The sequence below is a fragment of the Rhinolophus sinicus genome, chromosome 14 (assembly GCF_057876585.1).
Source record: "Rhinolophus sinicus isolate RSI-liver-muscle chromosome 14, RSI-T2T, whole genome shotgun sequence".
NCBI classification, from domain to species: Eukaryota; Metazoa; Chordata; class Mammalia; order Chiroptera; family Rhinolophidae; genus Rhinolophus; species Rhinolophus sinicus.
In genome coordinates, this window is record NC_142514.1 from 136,821,173 (window position 1) to 136,844,225 (window position 23,053).

General features: G+C 50.2%; 2 protein-coding genes across 8 annotated transcripts in view; one reads left to right on the top strand and one right to left on the bottom strand.

Moving 5' to 3' along the window:
• Positions 1–5,428, bottom strand: part of USP35 (ubiquitin specific peptidase 35) — a 28,465-nt gene extending 23,037 nt beyond the window's left edge. The window contains exons 1-2 of one of the 3 annotated variants that reach the window (XM_074335706.2): positions 5,204–5,428; positions 2,486–2,589 (exon numbers count right to left, since the gene is read on the bottom strand). The gene's annotated coding sequence lies outside the window, so the exon portion shown is untranslated. Of the gene's footprint in view, positions 1–70; positions 1,267–2,485; positions 2,590–5,203 lie in introns of those variants that run through there. The other 2 variants (XM_019726381.3, XM_074335708.2) reach the window with 2 other exon arrangements.
• On the top strand, positions 4,771–21,573 carry KCTD21 (potassium channel tetramerization domain containing 21). Of its 5 annotated transcripts, XM_074335710.2 has the most exons (3): positions 5,692–5,761; positions 6,713–6,864; positions 18,581–21,573. In XM_074335710.2, exon 3 carries the CDS (start codon positions 18,611–18,613, stop codon positions 19,391–19,393), a length of 783 nt encoding a protein of 260 aa, XP_074191811.1. In that variant the 5' UTR covers positions 5,692–5,761; positions 6,713–6,864; positions 18,581–18,610; the 3' UTR covers positions 19,394–21,573. The 5 variants fall into 5 exon arrangements, with proteins under 5 accessions (XP_019581945.1, XP_019581943.1, XP_074191811.1 ...); XM_019726386.3 differs by lacking the exons at positions 5,692–5,761; positions 6,713–6,864 and adding an exon at positions 4,771–4,930; XM_019726384.3 differs by lacking the exon at positions 6,713–6,864 and having other exon boundaries at positions 5,629–5,761.
• Positions 21,574–23,053: the final 1,480 nt, after the last annotated feature.

Sequence of the window (23,053 nt, forward strand, 5' to 3'; positions counted from 1 at the left end):
TTAAGTGCGCTCCACAGATCTGGCTTTTGCAAACGGAAGGCAAGAAGCCCTCCACCAGCAAAAAGCTTACGACTCGCTTTATTGCAGTGGTCTGGAGCCGAGTCTGCAGGTATCTCCGAGGTACGCCTCCAGATCCCTGAGGGCGGGCACCACATCAGGTGTTGCTCACCACGGTGTCCCCGTCACCTAGCCCAGTGCCTGGCACACAGTAGGCATTTGTTAAATGAGCCAATGCAGACTACAGCGTGAGTTACTGCCATCTTATTCCTGAGCCATAACAGCTTTCCCTCCGCCCTCCCCTCCCTGTGGGCTGGAAGCCTTCCTCCACTGACCCACTTGAATCCTGATTCTCATGCTAGTTCACATGGCTACAGCTTGCTCTCATAATAGCCAACTTTCAGCTCCGAAAAGGCCGGGCCATTTCTTTGCTTCTCTGTACAATGCCACTCTAGGCAAGGCCCAGATATAAGGCTCAACACACAGTAGGCATTTAAACTTATTGACTCAGTAAAATAAGAACTATGATTGAGACCTGGAGTTGGTGGGAACATAAACAAGAACTTTCCTAGAGGAGGGGCCAGAAACTTTCATTCAGAACCACAGATATACTGTGGGACCCCAGCTGTGTGCCCTATGCAGACACTCTCCTCTGTCCTAGCTCTTGGCCAAGACCAGCCTTCCACCACTGCCTGTGTTACAATGCAACGGGCCCATTGGTTTCAGTCTCTGTCCTAACAGGCTGTGAGCTCCGCTGGGCGGGGATTGAGGCTTATTTCTCAGCGGCTGGCATCTCCTATGCCAATCACTGTAGCCTGAATGCCTCTGAAGAGATTACTGTAGGTGTAGCCAGGGTACAGGTCAGTGGTGCCCCAGCACTGGCCTGATAATCACCTGGGTACTCAGCACAAGTTCATGGGCCCAGGGCCCACTCCAAGCCTCCTGAAGTCGTGTGTTCGATTCTGCTTTTTTACTCTGAATGAGATTCACCTGGGATGCATTCTGCTTCCCATCCAGGTTACTTATGTTTTCTGAGCCTGTTTCCCCGCTGCAGGATTGTTGTGAAGACAAATACAAAGTCCTTGCCATGCTGCTGGGCACAGGAAGTGCTCAGAAAACATGAGTGTCCTTCACATCAGAAGCAAAGCCCTTGCTCTAGGCAGCTTCCGGTCTGACCATGGAGGCAGAGGTGTTGGCAAAGAGTGCCAAGGCAACGCGTAATCTCAGAAGGCCTTTCAACGTGCCTTTAAAAACGTCTCCCTTCAGCCCTGGTCCTCTCTTTCCTAGGCAGTGCTCAACCTCCCCTGCAGACCATCTGCCCAATCCCCTACCCCTGCCCTCTGTACTAGTGGATTTCATATGCTTTCAACCAAGTGACCCAGGTACAGGCATACCCGTTTTGTTGCACTTTGCTTTATCGCACTTCATAGATGTTGTGTATTTTACAAATTGAAGGCAAAACCCTCCACCAGCAAAAAGATTACAACTTGCTTTACTGCAATACTGGCTTTATTGTGGTAGTCTGGAACCAAACCCACAATATCTCCAAGGTATGTCTGTACTCAGGGAGCTAAGGAGAAACCCTGATCAGAGAGATTTGGAGGAAGAAAACATGGGGCAGGTAGAAGCGGAGGTCTGGGATGAGGGCAGATCCTGGAAGTGGAAAGAAAGATGAAGAACGAGGAATCCTGCATTTCACTGTGACCTTGAGCAAATCTTACTCTAGTCCTGTAGCTCATTGTGTGTCCTTGAGCAAATCTTTTCTGTAAAATGGGGATAAATGATCCCAGGTTGAACCACATGAAAGTGAAGGATCAGATTTCATATCGTTCTACCTGATTCCTATCATATAAGATGCCTTGTGCCAGCCTCTGGGGGCTCAGTCAGGAGAGCCATTCCGTGAAGCTCTGATCTCCGAGGCCACCCCTGCAGCCTCTGGGTCCATGGCCTGGCCACTCCAGGCAAGCCCTGCCTCCCTGCCCCCACTCCCACACAGACTGTCTGAGGTCAGCGGTCACCATAGTTACCAACAAACCCACTCAATAATATCTTCCATGCATTCATGCAAAAGGGTTTTAGAGGCCCAAAGCTCACCTGACGTCATCAGGGGCCACAGAAGTGAGGCAGGACTAGGCCTGTTATCCCTGTGGCATGAATGGGGAAGCCAAGCATCCCCGAGGGAGAAGAACACAGCCTCAGCAGAGTGGGGTTAGAACCTGCACTTGGCCTCCCTGGGGCAGGAGAAGCAGGCACCCAGCGTTCTTCAGGGGAGGTTGGATTACCCCTCTAGGCGCTGGACCAGGAGACGTGGCCTGTGGATGCTGGCTCTGACCCAAGAGACAGCTGCCCCACGCCAAACACAGCAACAAATGGCAGCCATGTCCTCCCTCGGCTGAGCCTGACTTAAAAGCATGAGACCCAGGTTCTCTGCTTCAGAATCACCAGGTGACCTTGGGCGAGTCCCTGCCAGGCTCCTCAGCCTTCTCACCTGGAAAATGGGGACCATTCCACCTGCCACTGATGGGGCTGGGACAAGGTAGAAAGAAGATGAAGGCTGGGGCAGTCACAAAGCTATTCCTGGGTCATCTGGCACTGAGGGGTGAAACAGACACTGTCAGGGAAGAAGACAAGGAGACACACTCCTGATCTTGCTGGTTCCATAAGGAATTTCACCCACTAGCCCTCATTGCCAATTTTCATTTCCACCGTCTCCCCGAGCCCCAGTCCCACCCAAGGTCAGCTGCTCTTTACTTCTTTCCTGGACTAGTGCAGTAGTCTCCACACCAGTCTCCTCATTCCCTCCCATAATCCTTCCTCCAATAGAGGCACGTTTCCTGCAAGAGAACAGTCCAGGCTTTGCCTCGAGCCCAGCCACTACCCTCCACGGTGGCCCCAGACACAAGGTTGGTACTCTTTCACCTCTCTGAGCCTCTGAACCCCAAAACAGAAGATGACCCCCCACCCCAGCCTTTCCCAGCCAATGTTGCTGCTCCTTCCCAAACCCTAGGCTTACACCTCTCACTGCTGGCGTGACGGCCTCCGAGTCCCAGCAGCACCCAGTTCTCCACAGGGCACACAGTACGCACACAGCAAAATTACGCTCCCGCCCCTGGACACCCAGATCCCGTTATCTGTCCCTCTCAGATGACCCTCTGCATTTCTGCTGAGTATTGATTGGTCTCTGTTCTGTGTGGTGGAGCATGACTCATTTCCATCACCCCCAAAGCATCGTGTGTGTGTGTGTGTGTGTGTGTGTGTGTGTGTGTGTGTACACAACGCCTGGCCCTGCCCCCATGCCCTAAGCTTCCTCATCCTTTCCTGGTCTCTCTGGCCCACCCTGCAAATATCATCAGACTAATCTCATTAGACTGTAAGCTTCATCTTGCCATGCCCCTGCTGGGAACTCTCAAGGCTCCCAGCACCTTCAGGTAAAGGTCCAAACTCCGGAGCTTGGCATTCAAGCCCTTTCTGGGACACTTAGCTGATGTGGGGCAGGGGTGGAGAGGAACTTGACAAACACCGTTCAGTGATGAATCTACAGGAATTTGGGCTTTTCCTGCTGGCCAACTTTAGTGATGTCCTCTCTGCTGAGAGAGGGCTTCCCCCTCCTCTCTCCTGGTTAATTCCGACTCCTTCAATGCTCAGGTCACATGCCCCCTCCTCTGGGAAGCCTAGCTTAATCTCCTTGCAGTCCAAGTCTCTGAGTTCTGGCTTCCCAAAGCCTTCTTCTCTCATCCCTCAGCAGTGTCATTGGACTGTATGTCTACCTCCCCCACCTTCCTTTGGTAGGAAACAGGTCCAATCGCCCTATCTGTGCCCAGTGCCCAACACAGGACCAGGCACAGGCAGAGGAGTGCCAAATGACCAACAAGAGACATGTGATAGTAAAATGAGATAAAACCAAGAATATGACCAAAAAAGCACCTTCTAGGGACTGGCCTAACCCTTTGTCCAGTCACCGCCCCCACATCTGCCCAGGTCTGATTTCGTATATCCACAACTCTGAGACTTCTAAACACGGGCCAAGAACGCCCCTCCAGAGGTCACTGGGAGGGGCTGAGTGAGGCTCTAGCCATTCTAGAAATGACTCAAACCAAAGCTAAAGGAAAAGAAAAACTTCCCTGTTAACCCTCAGGTCAGAAACTCACAGAATTTCAAGGGACGGGTAAGGGGGCTTCAAGGTCTCACTCACCCTCTCCCTCCCCCAGAGCACAGCAGCCCCTCCAAGCCCAGCTCAGCACCTAGGAGTCATGTAGCCCATTTCAGCCCTCTCTGACTCTCATACCCACTTTCCCTCCTTTGACTCCCTGTGGGTCACCACGCTGTCTCTCCCCACAACCAGAAGTCCCTCCATCTCTGATCCCCCAAGTCTCTGAGCAGCAGCATCTCTCTGTGTATTTTTTAACCAAACTTCTACCCAAGGCAGCCCTGGGAAGGAGCCCCTTGCCCTACTACTGTGAGGCCCTCATCTGAGCCACCAAACTATCTCCTGGAAAGAAAGGTAAAAAGGGGTTTTACTGGTTAAAAAACAACAACAACAAAAAAACTGCTCTTTTAATGAAGAGGTATGGGGGGGGGGGGTGCGAGAGGGGAAGAGGATGGGAGCATATATGCCCTTTTCAGGAACCCACCACTCACGCATCTCCGCTGGGAGCCACCCTCACATACTTCTGATGGCTGAGTCCCCACCCACACCCCTGATTTTCTGGAAGGGCGGGCACCGGGCTGACACATCAGGGTCTCCTGTTCACTAAGCTCTCATAGATAGGAGTACGCCTGAGCCGGAGGCTGAGAATAGCAGAAGCCCATTCCCAGCGGAGGAGGACTCTTGGGCCCCCAGTTTGTGTCCAGGCTCCAAGCCACCCCTCCCTCCAGTTTTACCAGTGCACCTGCTCCTAACCCAGGCTGAGGCTGTGGGACCCGAGAAAGGCAGGTGAGCTTCTTGGTATTACTGGGCATTGGTGCCCTCAGCCGTGAGGGGAGCGGGGGCAGGATCACCTCCATACACACTTGATGAAGATGTTTGAGGCCCAGAGAGGGGCAGCTACTCACCCAAGGTCACACAGCGAGGCCCAGGATGCACCCAGACCTTTCGCTTCCCAACCCCGAGCCCTCAGAGCCCTATGCCGGTGTCCGGAGCTCTCGAACATCCAGGGTGCAGATACTCCTTCCCCCAATCCGCACACATGCCTCCCAGATCGCTTACCTCTGGGACCCCAGTGGCCCCTGCCTCAGACCCGGCTCCTGGGCAGGGCAGGAATAGGCCAGGCCAGGTCAGGGCGGGTCCTCAGCTCCCCCCGGAGTGAGGACGCCCTCCGCCAGGTCCCAGACCGCAGGGATGCTCCTTCCACTGCGAAGTCCAACCTCCCCACCCCTCTCTGCACAAGTCTGTATCACAGGCGCAGCCGCGGGGCTGCGGGACGAAGCGGGGGGGGAGGGGCGAGTTGCGGGAAACAGGGCGGAGCCCGAGCGGGGGCCACCCCGCGAACCGCCACTCAAGCCGCGTCCACTTTAAGGCCAGCCGGCGTGAGCGCTGGCGAGGGCGGGGTGGGGAGCTGGACGGCCCACCGCAACGCCTCCTGGGAGATGGAGTTCGCGCTCGGGGAACCTAGCCACAAAGAACCCAGAGAGAACTACAAGTCCGGGAGCGCCCCGCGCGGGTCCCGCGCCGCCACGCCCCTAAGCTGGGCTCCAGCCCTCCGCCCCCCTCGCTAAAGCTGCGCTGGCCGCCCGCGGAGGGGAGGCTGCAGAGCCAGGGCAGGAGGTGGGTGCGGCGTGGCCGGGGTCGCGGGGCTTAGGGACAGCCGATGAGGGGGCGCGCGCCCACCCGGGTACCTGTCCTACCATGAGAGGTCACCTAGCCTACCCTAGCCTCGCCATTCTCATCTGTGCGATGGGGATGGTGAGCAGCAGGGGAGGGCGCGCTTATCGAGGAGAGAGGGCGGAGCTGGTGGAAGGAGCTGAAATGGATGGTGATGATAGGGAAAAGCCCGGATAACGAGGGTCGAAACTGTTGGGAGGAGTCTTTGGTAGGTGGGGCAAGGAGAGGCGGAGTCTCTAGGTGAATACGGGAGACTGTGCGTGAGGTCGGAGGGGCGCTCCCGGAGTGGGGAGTGGGTGCTGAGAAAGCCGATGCGGCAGGCCTGGATTGGACTGGGTGGAATGGGCCGAAAAGCATTGAGGACGGAGGGGCGGAGACAAAAATATGAAAAGGACGCCTCCCAGCCCTGGAAAGCCCAGTGCCGGCCGCGCTGGTATAATGTGGGCAAGGGGGTGCCACAGTGGGCAAATACCTTGGGATGCACAACACCTTCCTGTCCTTCCGGCTAGAAATAAAGAGCCCAACCCTTGAACTCCATGCGTCACACACTGAGTTGATCTCATTTAACTCTTACACCCTGTAAAGGCGGCACCATACCTGTTTACAGGTGAGGAAAATGCTCAGAGAAGTGAAGTGACTTGCCCAAAGCCACCCAGGCCTCCTTGCTCCGAAGACCCTGCTTTTTCTCCTGCACTGCAGGGAGGCAGAGGTTTAGTCTGGAATGGGTGGCAGGAAAGAAAAAGAAGTTGATGCCCTGCCCTTCTCAGTTTGTGTGACTGGACCAGCTTCCTCAGCCCTTCTGAATGCCAACCTGTAAGGCAGTGCTTCTGTGGTTGTTGTAAGGATGAAATGAGATGGATTTAAAAGACCTTTGTTTATAATTATAATTGTTAGGAGCAGGAAAACCATAAGGAAGAGAGTGGTTGAAATAGGGTGCTTCTGCCTGAGGAAAATTCCAAGATGAAGCCTGAGAGTGAGCTGAGAGAATGAAAGAACATTCTGGAACAGGATGGGGGATGAAAATGGTTGTTGGGACTCTGTAACAGGTGAGCGAATACTTTGCTGTGCAAATGGGGAAGTCAGGTTGCCAGGTCAGTGGCTTCCCTCCTCCAGCCCACCTTTCCCTGTCCTTTGGACTATTGGGCAGCTGACTCCAGGGCCCATGTGTGACACCTTTTGCCCCTACTGAGTGGGCTGTGGGGACAGTGGAGCAGCCTGTGAACTTCTTAGAGATAAACTGGGCAAAATGGCTAAAGATAGGCAGCTGTTGGGTATAGGGAGGCCAGGAAGGGGAGGTGAAGGGTGGTGCCCCCATCCAGTCCCCAGGGCTGTGAGCCAGTCTTTATCCTGGTGGGCTGAGTAGGTGGGGAAGTCGCATCTGCTTTACTGGGAGACACGGCTCACTCTGAGCACTGTCATCCTTGAGATTTACCCAACCATGTTCTGTCCATCTTCTACACCACGGGAGTTCTTGCATTTATTTCCAGGTGGTCACCTGGGCCTTGCCCTGTTGTCTTAGATTCCAAATTGAAAATTCAGGAGAGGGTGATAAACTTCCCTATTGGTACATGACAATCAGTCTGGGATGAGGAAAATGGATCTGACTAAACCGGGGAAGAAATTTCTTCCCCTCCCCCTACCCGCTTCTGTGGGTACAGAGAGGGGAGATCCCCGCGCCAACAGGGTGGCCAGGCACCCACCTACTTAAGTAAAATGGGCCTGGGTAGGGGGTGAGAGTACAACCCCCTGGAGAGGCAGAGGAAGGAATGAATTCCAGCAGATGAATGGGATTTGCCTTCAGAGTGCCAGCAGAGGGGATAGCAGGTACCAAATTACAGAGGTAGGAGAGGGCCTGGCATAAAAGTAGGGATAATAATAGTACAAGCGTGCCTCAGACATAGTGCAGGTTCCCTTCCAGGCCACCACAGTAAAGCGAGTATCACAGTAAAGTAAGTCATCTTTTTGCAGGTGGAGGGTCTTGCCTTCCCTTTGTAAAAAACTCAACACCTATGAAGCTCCATAAAACGTACGTCTATATCTACTTCATTTACAATATCAACGTGCATAAAGTGCCTAGCACAGAAATAGCTGCCCAATAAACGTCAGCTCCCATTATTATTGCTGCTATTGTTATGATGGTGGTGACATCATCTGTCCAGGAATTGGCCTCGGCCCACACAGCCAGTTCAGTGGCAGAGTCTTGATTCACAGGCAGACCCAGGTGATGGCCAAGCTCATGCACTTTTGTCTCCCCCACAAAGCCCCTCCAGTTCTTTCTGCCCATCCACAACACTTGTGATGCCCAGAAGTGGCCCCCGTTTGTGAACATTTTCCATGAGCCATGACAGCAGTTTCTTTCCTCCTGTAGTAGCAGTCTCTGGGTTCAGGACACGGGAAGTAAGGCCTGAATAGCCATCTTCTCCCAGCCTGGATCCCAGCAGAGAGGCAGGCAGGGCTAGTGTTACAGTTTCTGTGGGTAGTGGGTCCATGTAGGGAGAACACTCAGGTTTAAATTCTAACTCCTCCACCAACTGTGGGCTATTTTAGCTTTGCCCTGGTTGGCTTCCTCATCCTCCAAACCACAATCACATCTGGAGAGGAAAATTAGGATATCAGTGCTTCTTAGTATTAGTAATAACAAATGTCCTATTTATTGGGGTCAAAAGGGCACTCTGACTGGAACTTGACATCTATTGTTCTGTGAGGGAAGTGTTTTTTATTCCCTCTTCTTCCAAAATCAAAATATTTTTACAATTGTCAAGCCTACAGAAAGGTTTAAAGAATAGCCTTTCACCTACATGTACTAACTCACTTTGATGGTTTTGCTTTCACACACACTTTTCACTAAACTGTTAAAAAGTTATAGACCTCTTGACACTTGACCCCTAAATTCTTCAGCATGTATCTAATTATATCATTTTCCTACATAACCATAATACCATTACCAGACATAAGATAATTAGCAAGAAGTCAATATTGTTGATATTCAGATATCTCCAATTGCCAAAACAAACCTTAGTTTTTTAATCAGATGCAGTGAAGATTCATGCACTGCATTTAGTTATATTTTTAAGCAACTCACTTGATCTAGATAGAGCCCTTCTACCTATTTAATTTGATTATTTTATCAATGATTAGGTTTTTTTCTGATAATGTTGTATGCAGTATTTACTGCATCCCATGAGGAAGCATATGCTATCAGGGTCCTACTATCCATGACTGCTAAATCCGGTTATTGGTTAAGGTTATGACAGCCTGATCTTGCCATACAAGGGTAAATTTCTCCTTTTTGTAATTAATAAGTAGTTTGAGGAGTGATTCTGTAAGACAGTTGGAATTATGTGTTTGCAATAACCTTTCATTCCATATCCGTTGATGATCCTTGCCTGAATTGCAACATTGGGGGTCGCAAAATGGTGATTTTCTAATTATGCCATTCTTTTTCTATATTAGTTGGTATTCTTTGTTATAGAAAAACTTTTTCCTCTGTGTCTTTCTCACACCCTCTCCTTTCCTCTTTTTTCCTTTTTGGAGTAACATAGACTCATGATTTTTTAAGAATGCAATGTGTTATAACCCATTATCATCATTAATATTTTTGATACTCAAACTATCCCAAATTTGGCCAGTGAAGAGTCCCTTTGGGCCATATAATGCTGTATTAGTTTTAGGTGTACAACATAATGATTTGACATATGTATGTTTTGACTAATGATTACCACAATACATTTAATTAACATCCATCAACACACTAAGGTAGTTACCAGATTTTTTTTCTTTTGATGGGAACTTTTAAGATCTCGTCTGTTTTTTTGACATGAGCTCATTCATTAATCTTTGATTGCCTCTTTGCAACCTGGCAAAAGATGTTCCAAGCTCACCTTGAACTTTTCCTGTCAAAGTTCTGGAATCATCAATCTCTCCCGAAAGCCCTGGCTTCTTTTCGTAGGAGGTAACATTTTTAGAAACTGAGATCTGCGGTTAGGTGTGCTCATTATTACTAGGATATCATTTCTAGGCTCTTTGAGTCCACACAGCTAATAAATGATGGAAATGGATGGATGGATGGATACATTGCTTAGCAGAGTCATTGTTGTCACAATTGGTCCTCTGTGTAAAAAGAGTAGATTTCATGGAAGGTAGTTTCATTATGGAAATTCAGTGGGCAGTAATGCAGGAAATTGCACAGAAAGCACCCAATCCTGTTCCAGGTCCTATTCTAGGGCGCCATGAGTGTACAGGCTATTGGCTGGGATCTCTGTGGCTGGGTTAATCTCTTGCTCAAGACCTGAATTAGAGAAGACCCCCACCCGGGCAGTCTCCGAAGGACTGCTCTCTGAGCAGTGTCCAAACCCAGAATCTCCCAGAAGCCATGACTCAGAGGTCAAGAATGCACACAACGCCCTGGGCCAAGAATTCATCCTAAGTTTGTGAAATAAAGATAATGTGACCTGTCCTGCCAGGGTCCCAGAATCGTGCGCGCGCGCGTGTGTGTTTTGATTGCTCTCCAGTCTTTTTGACACATGTATTACAAAATTCCTTCTCTTTTTCCTTGTTTTAATACCAGTTAGAAATGCTGTTGCTTTATAATCTACTTTAATACATTAGACTAACATCACTACCCTTTTTCAAATATTCTTTCAGTTTATCATGCGTCAATTTTTCCAAACTAAGATTTTAATCTTCTTTTTTAAATCTTTTGAAAAAATACTATTAGGATTTGGATTAGGATAGCATAACAACTATAACTAATTTTAGAAGAACAATTTTAAGATATTTTGTCTCCCTCTCAGGAACATTACAGGTCTTTCTTCAAATCCTATTTATGCTTCTTAGTAAAATGTCATCCAGCCTATGTACTTAAAGTAGCACAGGCTTTGGAGGGAGACCTCACTTAGAATTCTAGCTCTGCAGGCTGTAGCTGTGTGATCGTAAGCAGCTGTCTTCACTACTCTATGCTTCAGTTTTAAAATCCTAACAATTGGGATAATTGTACCTACCTCAGCATCAGTGTGATACTTTAATGAAATAACCTAGAGGAAAATGTCTCACTTAGCTCCGGTTATGTCCTAGGTACTCAGGAAAGGTTGATTCTCTGTGCCCTGGTCTTTGTGTAGGTCAGAATCAAATTGAGATGGCAAGTGTGAGAAGACCTGGTAAGAGGTGGTAGGGGGACAAGTGACAGACCTCTGCATGGGTCTTGGCTGCCGAATGCCCAAGGAGAAGTGTTATCTCTCGGAGCACAGACTTTGCGGTCAGGCAGCCCTAGGCATGAATCCAAGCTCTGCCACTGCTTTGGGCAAGTTACCCACAGGTTCCCATTTGTCAAGTAGAGATAGTACTTTCCTCATTTGGGGCTTAAATGAGTCAACGTGTATAATGCACTTAGCACCGGTATGGTACATGATGAGCACTCACCAAGCATAAGCTATGTCCCGCGAGAGGCCTGTGGGGACCTGGGTGCCAGGACAGAGTTCTGAAGTAGGACTCTCTAGAGCGATGTCTTGGCTGTCTTTCCTCATGGGACATCTCTCAAAGAATTCTATTTCCTGTGTCACAATTAGAGGTTGTAATCAGATGATTTTCAGGCTGGAATTGCCCTTTATGTGTGCAAGGCTGGGCCTTAAGACCTCTTCTCATTTGGGCCGCAGACCCACCTCAGAATTCCCACTGCAACTCCAAGTTCTCAGGTCCCTGGCCTTTCCTGCCCCGTCAGATGGTCCGGTGATCAGCATAGCCATGATTTCCTGGTTTGACACCAGTGGTTTTCTCAGAGAGGGAGACACGGCTGGTCTTTTTTTGGTCCTTTTCAAGTCGAGAGGCGGATTTGGAAAGAATCCTGCTTAAGAAAATTACTCCTTCAGACACAGTGGTGAGGTGGCTTCATCTCCTACTTCCTGGTTCAGTTTGAGTTTCCATTCATCGTCTTTAATCTGGCTTTCAGAAACATGGCTTTTTGTGTTTCGCTGCTTTATCACTAGGCGTCGAGTTGCTATTGAAACAGAAGGGTTTAGATCCGTCAGTGGACTTTTCCTGTGTCCGCTGTGGAGGGGCTCGGAGCCATCCGCCATCCTGTCCCCATGTCCTCAGATGTGAGTGGGCAGAGCCACAGCTGGCAGTGGACTAGCCGCCACAGGACTGTACCCTCGTCTGGTCTAGACAGAGCGTGGGACTGTGCATCTCACTCCACTGGGACCTTGCGGTGGGAGGGGAAATGACCAGCGGTGTGGGACTGCGTTCAAAGCCCAGCTCTTCCGCTTTCTGAGCTCAGTTTCCTCATCTGTAAAAATGAGATAATGACAGTATCCATCTCACCGGGTGCTTAGAAAGACATCGAATGAGGGGATGTATGTAACGCAGTTAGCACAACAGTATCATGCTCTGTACTTTTCTGTGTATTTTTATTAAAAATAAATCAAATGCTACCAACTATTATGTGAGCCTCCTCACATTGTAAAAACAGGAGTTGTGTATTCAGCAAGTGGTGGCTGTTGCCTTGCCAAGCAGGCTGTAGAGCAGTGTTTTCCAAAGGCTGCTTTGGGCATTCTCAAACTGGTCGAAGCTATGACACAGCCTTTTGTCACCATTAGCACTCTTAGCGGCCTGTGCAGTAGGAAGAGAATTGGCTCTCGGCTCGCTGGCTGTGTGTCCTGAGCAAGTCACCAGTCTGTCTGAGTCTCAGCTTCCTATCTGCTACCAGGGAGAATGGTGCCTGTTTTGTAGGAGTGCTGTGAGAATTAAAAGGGCTGGTAAGTGGAAAGGCCTTGGATGCAGGAATACCCTCAGGAAATGTTCATCCCTTCCCTCCCAGGGTCTGCTGCCCACCTCTGCCACCACACTGCCACCAGCACCCAGCGTGTGCTAGGCAGTGAATATGCAGGGACAGGAGATGGTGTCATTGCCCTCAAGGAGATCACAAACTAGGCAGTGGTTTGCAAAAACAATTTTATCACAGCCCAAAGTCTGAAGATACACTTTGTATCACAATTCAGTACACACATACACCACTGAAACAAAAGTTTCACAACAATATAATATGTATATAACTGGTGCATAAACCACTGTATGGATATCATGACACAATCACAATCTTGATTTTTTTTCAAGTTGAGGAAGGCATAATTTATATACAGTAAAATTCACCTTTTTCAGGTTTGCAGTTATGGCTTTTTATAATCTTTATATAGTCATTTGACCACCACCACATCAAGACAGACTATTTCTATCACTCCAAGATATTCCCTTGTGCTGTTAGGGCAAGGATCAAAAGGTATGGGCAGTTCTTACTATTGATAAATGCTATTCGTGCTAAGCGTTAAAATGTAACACACTATTTTGCAGAAGCAGCTGTAACCAGATGAGCTTGAAGGGGAACCCAATCAGATAAGTTTAGCTAACTGCAAAGAAGAAATCAACATGTAATTAACCAAGTAGTGTACACAGTGGTACCTCGGTTTTTGGTTTTCAAACTTAATCCGTTCCAGAAGACCATTCAAGTTCTGAAACGTTCGAAACCCGAGGCATGGTTTCCCCATAGAAAGTAATGCAAAATGGATTAATCCATTCCAGACCTTTAAAATCAACCCTTACAACTGCAAAGTTAGTATGAATTTTACTATCTAATAATATCATAGAACCATAAAATTTATGGCATTCATAAACCAAAATGTTCGTCAACGGAGATGTTTGAAAACCGAGGTACCACTACATATGTAATGGCTACGCCTCCCTCCAGGGAGACAGAGCTTTGTATGTGAATCCTATCTCCTTTACTTGCTGCAAGTAAATAAAACTATCTCACAACAACCCCGTCTAGTTGTTGACTAGAGCACCCCAAGCAGCTAAGGGGCAAACCCTTTGAGTTCGGTAACAGTGCCTTTACAAAGTCAGTCTTCTCCCCAACCCATCCCCTAGAAATCACTGATCTGATTTCTGTCTCTCTAGTTTTGCCCTTTCCAGGATGTCATATAAGTAGAATCACACACCATGTAACCTTTTGAGGCTGGCTTTTTACACTTAACATAATGCTTTTGAGATTCTTCGATGTCGTAGTATGTGTCAGTAGTTCCTTTATATTGCTGAGTCTTACTCCATTGTATGGATGTACCACCATTTGTTTATCCACTTGTATCGTAGTTGTCTCCAAGTTTGGGCAATTATGAATAAAGTTGCTGTAATCATTCACATACAGGTTTTTGCAAGGACATATGTTTTCATTTGTCTGGGATAAAGAACGAGTGGGATTGCTGGGTCACTTGGAAGCTGCATGCCGAACTGTTTTCCACAGCGGTTGTACCATTTTGCATTCTCACCGGCAATGTATGAGAGAGTTTCTGTTGGTCTGTGTCCTCATCAGCATTTGGTGTTATCAGATTTCTTACTTGAGCCATTTTAATAGGTGTGTAATGGTATCTAATCGTGGTTTTCATTTTCATGTCCCTAATGACTAATGATGTCAGGTATCTTTTCATGTATTGTCATCCACATCTCTTTTTTGGTGAACAGACAGATCTTTTGCCGATTTTTTAATTGGGTTGCATTTTCTTCTTACTGAGTTTTAAGAGTTCTTTATATATTCTGGTTAATCATCCTTTATTGGATATATGTTTTGCAAGTATTTTCTCCTAGTCTTTGTCTTATTTTCATTTTCTTAAGTGTCTTTCAAAGAGGTTTTTTTGTTTGGATGAAGTCCAGTTTGTCAATTTTTTTTTTTTTTTTAGGGGAAGGGGAATAGGACTTTATTGGGGAACAGTGTGTATTTCCAGGACTTTTTTCCAAGTCAAGTTGTTGTCCTTTCAATCTTAGTTGTGGAGGGTGCCCTTCAGCTTCAAGTTGTTGTCCTTTCAGTCTTAGTTGTGGAGGGTGCAGCTCAGCCCCAGGTCCAGTTGCCATCGCTAGTTGCAGGGGGCACCATCCCTTGCGGGAGTCAAACCAGCAACCTTGTGGTTGAGAGCCCACTGGATGTGGGAATTGAACCGGCAGCCTTTGGAGTTAGGAGAACAGACCTCCAACCACCTGAGCTACCAGGCCGGCCCTGTCAAATTTTTTATGGTTTGTACCTGTCCAAGAACTCTCTGCCTAACCCAAAGTCACAAAGATTTTCTCCTAGAAGTTTTATAGTTTTAAAAAGATTTTACATTTAGGTCCATGATCTGTTTTAACTGTTGACATATGGTGCAAAGTATGGGTCAAGGTTCTTTTTTTGCATATGGATGTCCAGTGATCTGCATGTTGATAAATCCAAGAGGAGGGCCATGTGCAAAGCAGGTCATAACATGAGGGAATGGTGGACACGGCTGGAGAAGGCTGTGCAAGGGACCTGGAAGCCCCAGGAGAAGAGCTGTTAACCTAGTGATTTGGGGTAGCCTTACGGAGAGGCAGTGCCTCCGAGGCAGGGCCTGAAAGGCTGACTGATGGCAGGAAAGGTAGAGAATGTGGTAGAAGGAGAGCAGAGGCAGGACAGGTGACTGTGAGGGTGTGTGCAGTGCATCTAGAGTGCCAGCGTGTAAAGTGTGGGGAGGGGAGAGGTTGGAGGTGAGATTGGAAACGCAAGGTGGTTTGGGCTGGCAGTAGTGCTTCAGGAAGAACAGCCGCAGGCTGCAATGGAAGGGAGAGAGAAAGACGGTAGGAGCCAAGTGAGGATGTAAGGGGAGTGTGGCTGAGGCCTGAGCGCCAGGAGTAGCTAAGCGATGGTTTCAGGGAGATGGAGTTGAGAAAAAACTTAGGGATGAGTCAGGACTGCCTCCTGGGTCTCGGGCTCAGACAGCTGGGCGGCTGAGAAGAGTCCACAGCAGGTTTGGGGGAGGAGGAATTCTGTGTTGGGATCCTGGTACGCACGGGATATCCAGGGGGAGGTGTCTAGAGGCAGCTGGGTACACCACGGGCTCAGTGATGTTAGTTCATCCCCCCCGACCACAAACCCTCTGCCACATTCATAAAGCTCCTCAGCCCCCCAGAAGTGCCAGTTCCTGCCCCCTTCTGTCATCGTGCTTTTTACAATAAGGCCTGTGCATCTGTGATGGTGGCGCCATGCTGCTGCCACTAGAAAACGGGCTGGAAGGACTGGGCTCTGTGACTCATGGGTGTGGGGAGACTACCACGGAGGGCGCCCTAGGAGACCTGCCTCTGCCCCTACTGACTGTGCAGCTCTCTCTGCTGCTCTCCCCGGACAGATGACCAGGAGCCACAAGCTGGGGTGTCTGGGGACAGGAAGGCAGGTGCTCTGCTGCTTTTACAAGCAGAGAAATAATTGGGGTGCCCACTCAAGGGCCTCCAGGTATGCCCTGTGGCTCCTGTCTCCTCGAGCCCCAGTGTTGAGCTCTTCAGCACGAATGCACAGAGGAGATACAGGGTCTGCAGCCCACAGAACTGTCAGGAAAGACAGCCCAGCCTCTCTGACGCCTGAGCCCGCTCTTTCCATGGAGCTGAGCCACATCTGAGCCTGGGCCTTAAATCATGGAGAGGGAGAGACTGAAAACTAGAATAGGCACAATACTATCTAGACAGAAAAGAAGGTTCTAAAGTGAGGGAGGTGTGGCCTACTCCAAAGAGAGATCTGGCCAGACTGAGCCCCGAGGCCTCGCACCCCCCCAGCCGCAGGTCTCCACCCGGCAGCTGCCCCTGCCGTGGGCCCCTCCCCCCCTTCTCTGCTGGGCCTCCCCACTGTCTCGCAGCCCATCTGCTTCAGGCTGCTGCTGATTTTGTACCTTCATCATCAGCTTGTTTCTCTTCAGACACTCCAGATGGTTAATGCCCTTCTGCAGTATCAAAGTGCTCCATTAGACAGGGACGCAATCACGAGGGGACCCCCCCCCACCAGACAGTGGGGTGGGGCAGCTGAGCATGGCCTCCAGCCTCTGGAGGAAGAGGGTCTCGGTGCAGCAGCCTCCTCAGAAGGCAGACGCGCTGAGAGTACTCTGGCTGGCTCGCCACCCTTGCTGGGTGGTTTTGGGGGTGTCCCCCCTGGGACCTCTGTTTTCCCATATGGACAGTAAGCATGCCAAGGACTCACTCCCAGTCCTTCCCCCCCCCACCCCAGCGCCTGGGACATCTCCCGCCACTCCCCTTGTCTTGGTCCCCCCTAAGCGCTGAGCTGAGCTCTTAAGGGCAGCTCTGAGGTCAGTTCTTTGTGCCACCCACACCCAGCATCAAGGAAAGACTGCTGAGTCCATCCCACAGGTGGCCTGTTGGGAAAGTACCATGTTGGAAGCGGAGATGGTACATCTCCTGCTTTCTAGAATGTTAAAGAGAAGTTAGAACGCAAGACTTCAGATTAAAGGAGACACACCAGCCCTAGACACGAGGCTGTGAGGTCTGTGGGGGGAGGGGGGGTGAGGGGTGGAGAGGCTCTGTTAAGGAGAGGGTGAAGGGTGCTCGGTGGCAGACTCCACATTGGCACTGACCTTGAAGCAAGTTCCAGAGGAGGCGTGCTGCCATCGCGTGGGAACGGGAAGGCCACCAGGAGCCAAGAGCATCTTCATGGCAAAGCAAGTTGTTACAGGAGGAGGAGAGTTCAGAAAAGGTGTCCTTTCAAATCCAGAGGACTAAGGAACCCACTGTGGGCCTGGCACGTAGACGGAAATGGCACTGACCACAGCCAACTGTTGTAAATTCTTTGGGATGGAAAAATGAATAAGAAGGTAACACTGGGCTTGGAGCAATCTCAGAGCATTTGTTGGGTCCTTTGAGTGTACCAGAGTGTGCCCATTTTTCCCTCTCATATAAAGGGACCTGGGTTTGAATCCGGGCATGGCCCGTCCCCTCTCTGAGCATGGGGAATGAAGCCAGGCACAATTTTCCTCATCTGAACACGATAGATGGGTGGTGGTATTGTCTGTGTCAAAAGATACATGACCATTATGGAACAGCAGGTAACACAGTATTCAATCCAGGCACATTTCCTCTCTTTCCTTAGACCAGTGGTTCTCTGTCCCAAGTGAACATTTAGAATCACTGACAGCACATTTTAAAAATACCAATGCTGGGGCCACCTTCCAGACCAATTAAAACAATTTCTGGAGGGTGGGACCCAGGCTTTGTTTTCTTTTTCTTTTCTCTTTTAACTCCCTAGTGAACCTAATACACGTTAGACAGTGTAGCAATTATCACCCATCCATTTGTTCATCAAATATTAATTCATTTTGACCCCGAGGACTATAGATTTGACCTACCCACAATAAGAAGTTAAGAACTGTGACAACCTAGATGGTATGGACTGAATGTCTGTCCCCCAGAATTCATGATGAAATCCTAACCTCCAATGTGATGGTATAAGGAAGTGGGGCCTTTGGGGGGTGAGTAGGTCATTAGTGTACAGCCGTCATGAACAGGATTAGTGACCTTATAAAAGAGACTGCACAGAGCTCTCTTGCCTCCTCCTACCGTGTTTCCCCGAAAATAAGACCTAGCCCAACCATCAGCTCTAGTGCGTCTTTTGGAGCAAAAATTAATATAAGACCCGGTCTTATATAAGACCTGGTATTTATTATATTATACCCAGTCTTATACTAATTTTTGCTCCAAAAGACGCATTAGAGCTAATGGCCCAGCTAGGTCTTATTTTCGGGGAATCACAGTGTATCAGGACACAGCAGGAAGACAGCCCCTGCCAGACACCAGATCTGCCCACACTGTGATCTTGGACTTCGCAGCCTCCAGAACACGTTTGTTACTGAGCCGTCCAGTCTGTGGTATTCTGCTCTAGCAGCTCCAACACCGGCTATGGCTGAGTGACGGTCGTTTCTCATTTGTCTCCCTCTGTAGGACTACTGCCCAGCACCCCAGCCCCCTGCCATGTCCGACCCCATCACACTGAATGTCGGGGGAAAGCTCTACACTACCTCACTGGCAACCCTGACCAGCTTCCCCGACTCCATGCTGGGTGCCATGTTCAGCGGGAAGATGCCCACCAAGAGGGACAGCCAGGGCAACTGCTTCATCGACCGTGACGGCAAAGTGTTTCGCTACATCCTCAACTTCCTGCGGACCTCCCACCTGGACTTGCCCGAGGACTTCCAGGAGATGGGCCTGCTCCGCAGGGAGGCCGACTTCTACCAGGTGCAGCCCCTGATTGAGGCGCTGCAGGAGAAGGAGGTGGAGCTCTCCAAGGCCGAGAAGAATGCCATGCTCAACATCACGCTGAACCAGCGCGTGCAGACGGTGCACTTCACCGTGCGGGAGGCCCCGCAGATCTACAGCCTCTCCTCCTCCAGCATGGAGGTCTTCAACGCCAATATCTTCAGCACCTCCTGCCTCTTCCTCAAGCTCCTCGGCTCCAAGCTCTTCTACTGCTCCAACGGCAATCTCTCCTCCATCACCAGCCACTTGCAGGACCCCAACCACCTGACTCTGGACTGGGTGGCCAATGTGGAGGGCCTCCCAGAGGAGGAGTACACCAAGCAGAACCTCAAGAGGCTCTGGGTGGTGCCAGCCAACAAGCAGATCAACAGCTTCCAGGTCTTCGTGGAGGAGGTGCTGAAAATCGCGCTGAGCGACGGCTTCTGCATTGATTCTTCTCACCCCCACGCTCTGGATTTTATGAACAATAAGATTATTCGATTAATACGGTACAGGTAAAAAGAACCCCCGCCACATTGGAGGGGGGCTCCCAAGAAGCTCCAAGTCAGCGTGTCTCACCGGTGGCCTCAGGCAGGGCACGAGACTAACCTGTAGGAACCGCAGCAGGACTTGACCCCCACCCCCCACAATGCAGCCCACCTGTAGGAATCCATGTGTCCTCTCAACAGAGCCACCTTTTTTCTTGCCATTTTGAGCTAGAGACGGGCAGTCTGTATGGCAAGTGAAGAGTCTGCCATTGTGTCCTAAAAGAGGCCACAGGAGGACTTTTCTGGCTGGACAGAGGAGCAGCGGTTTTGTCGTGGGCTCCTTCTCTCTCTGTGCCACTCGGCAGTGCCTCACTCAGCCATCTGTAATAAGATGCACTGGTGGAGGGGATGGAGTGAGAACAAGATGCTCCCTTCAGTTTCCCAGGACAGAAGGTACCCAGAGATTTCCATCACGCCTGCTCTTCTGTCCAGAGGATGTGGCCAGCACCTTGGACTTGTTTGCCTGAGGGCGACCATGTTTGACTGCCTTGGAAATGAGTATGTCCTAGAGCTGTGTTACTGGCCCCCTTTGGGGGACAGATTTGACTTGCGGCATGGCCTAGGGGAGTGAGCATCCAGGCAGGGTTCAGAAGATGGGGCTATCCCTCTTGAGTAGGTCAAATTTAAGCATTTGGGAATTTCCGGCTTCAGAAATGGCTGCTGTGCCTGTGAAGGTTTGAAAATCTGGAGCCAGTGCAATGAAAGGCACTTCATATGGTGGCCTGTTACCTGACTTTTATAATCCTTTCCCCAGGAATTTAAGGTATCATGAAACAAGTCATTTTAAACATTATGGATTCTCAGGGTTGGAAAATAATTCAATGGTCACTTAGTCCTCCCCCACCCCAGCATACCCCAGTGCATCTGGGGATGAGTGCCTGTCCCCAGTACCTCCTGGGCATCACCTATCCCTGCCTGCATACCTCCAGTGATGGGAAGCTCATCACCCCCAAGGCAGCCCTTGCCGTGGTTGGCCGGTGTTAGCTGTTAGAAAGTTCTTTCTTATATTGAGCCAAAATCTGTCCTTCCATTCCCATTTTCTGGTCTGGTTCTTCTCACTCCAATGTGTATTTTCTCTTTCAAAATAGTCACCTTGAGAGACCACACTCATCCTGAAAATAATATTAGGATTCCCCCTTGGGATCTGTCTTCAGAACCAAGGTTGGCCCTCTTCCAACCCCATTTTATTATGGCTTCACCTCCTTTGTGACCCCCACCTTCTTCAACAGTCACAACTCTATGACCATCTTTTGGAGGATGAAGATTTGCCACCCCCGAGGAAGTGCTGCCAGAGGAAGCAGACGAGTGTCTCAAAGGGCAAGATGCAGCAAGGAGCTCAGGAGTGGTCTAAACCATAACGCTGCCCTTGGCGTAGGTGTCCAGACGCTAAGACACTGCTCTGAAGGAGGTGCCCTTCCCCTGGAGTGCTGTTTCTGCTCATAAGCAGACCATGGACCTATGTGGGGTGAGATCTAGGGCAAGACACCCCAAGCCACCACTTCCTTCCCAGGGTGTGATGAGCAGTGCAGGCCACACACTTGTACAGTATGATTCATCCCTAGAGTGGGAACGGTCTTGGGAGTCTCCAGGTCCTCCCCACTGGGCAGGAACCCTCAGACAGAGCCAGGAAAGCCTGGTGACACAGGCGCCATGGGACACGGGCCAAGGATGGGGCTCCCCATAGTTGTGCCCTGTGAGTACGGAGCTTGTACGCTGGGCCGTGGGCAAGGCCACATCCCTTAGGTAATAAAGGCCTGTTCTGCCTACAGTGGGACCCCGGAGTCTCTGACAGCTGTCCCAGGCCACCAGGCCAATGGTACTCGAAGCTGTGACCACAACCAAACAGTTTAAGGAAGAAATCTTGTAAATTACCACTGCCCTTTCTTCTCCATAAAATTCCCTTTCTCCATCTTTTCGGTGCTTCTTAATTCAAGCAGCTTGACTTTAGAGAAACTACAGGACCTATGAAGCCACTAATGTGCTGTATGACTTTAGGCAAGTCACTCACCTCACTGAGCCACCTCCATTTCTTCATCTGTGAAATGGGCATAACAGTAATACATAACCCTACCTACCTCACAGGGCTGTTGTGAGGATCAAATGAAATAATGTATGTGAGAATACCATATACATGATACACAGTTGTTACTACTTTGTGTCTGCTTTATAAAGGAAAAAAACCCTGGCCTGGGTTTGAATTCTGGCTTCATCACTTGCTGTGTATAACAGACCTCTCTGATTTGTTTCCTCATCAGAAAACAAGCCCACCTCCCAGTGTTACGCAACTTAAATGAAGTGTGTGTGAAAATGCCTGACTGGGCCTGGGACACAGGAGGTGATAATGACGGACTGTCATGCAGGGGTCACCACAAGTCCCCTTTCACAAACCCTGCAGAGTACTTGGTGGGCCCCGGGGATGGGAATAGCCACAGATACGTTGAGTCTGGGAAAGGCCTGTAGGTTCACACAATGAGCCGCAGCTACTTGAGGAAAGAGCTTAATTCTCAGAAAGGGCTTAACAGATGGTGGAGCTGGGCCTTTAAGGGGAGGTTGGATTGTGACAGAATGAACTAAAGAGGGCACATTTGGCACGGGAAATAGCTGGAGCAGAGGCCCAGCAGCCAGGCGGGGTGGGTGACTGAGGAAGGGTGAGCCTTCACGCAGCGCCCCAGCACCAGGGGAACGACAGTGCTATTCAGCGGCATCTTACTTAGGTGAGTGCAGCCACCCGCTGAGCATAACTGAGAAAACCCAGCGGCGCTCACAGCGGTGCAGGCAGCACCAGCCCGGAGGACCACTGAGGTGGAGGGAGTGCAGACGCAGGTAGGGATGTGCTGCTGCGTGAGCCCCGCACTGCTCTGAGCAAGCCCACGGTGACCTGGGAGCTCAACCGGACACCATGTATTTAGCCTTTTTCACAGCTGAGAGCTTTGCCCCAAGTGAAGGGCAATTCCGGACACATGTGAGTTGGTCAGCTTTCTGTTTGCCCGAGGCGTGGCCCCAGGCATGGAGAGGGATCCTGAGGCACTGTGGTGTGGCCATTTTGTGGGGGGCCAGCAGGGACCCCCACCTCAGGCAATGCCCCTGTCACCTCATACCCTTAGAACCACCTAAAGCTCTCTGCCGTTTTATGAAGGGCAAAGCCTTGTGACCCTCTGTTCTGCCTTCAGGCCAGAGCTCCCTATGCAGAGGTGGCTATGTCCCTTGGCCACACATCAATGACCAACACAGCCCAGAGGGCCAGGATGTGGTGACTCTGCTTTGTAAATGGCTACGTGGCCAAAAGCCTAGCACTCTATAGCACTCGTGTAGCTGCCCCCTTATTCACCCCAAACTCGCAGATTTCTTTCACAAATGGCTCCTGACACAGGCTCCTATGAGTGGGGGCTTGGCCGAGGTCAGCCTCAGACCAATGCCCTGGCTCCCGGGGCCAGAGCGCCCACCCACCCCTTTCCTGAACTGCAGTCTTCACGCTGAGCGCCTGTGTCTGCCTGTGTCCCAGACAGCTCGGGGCTGATGGGGGCAGCTGGCAGGAAAAGGAGGCCGGTGATCGTCTGCAGAGCAAAATGACTGATAACAGGCCCCCCCAGGGGAGGGGCCGGGGCTTGTTCCAGGCTCCGCGGGGTCCTGG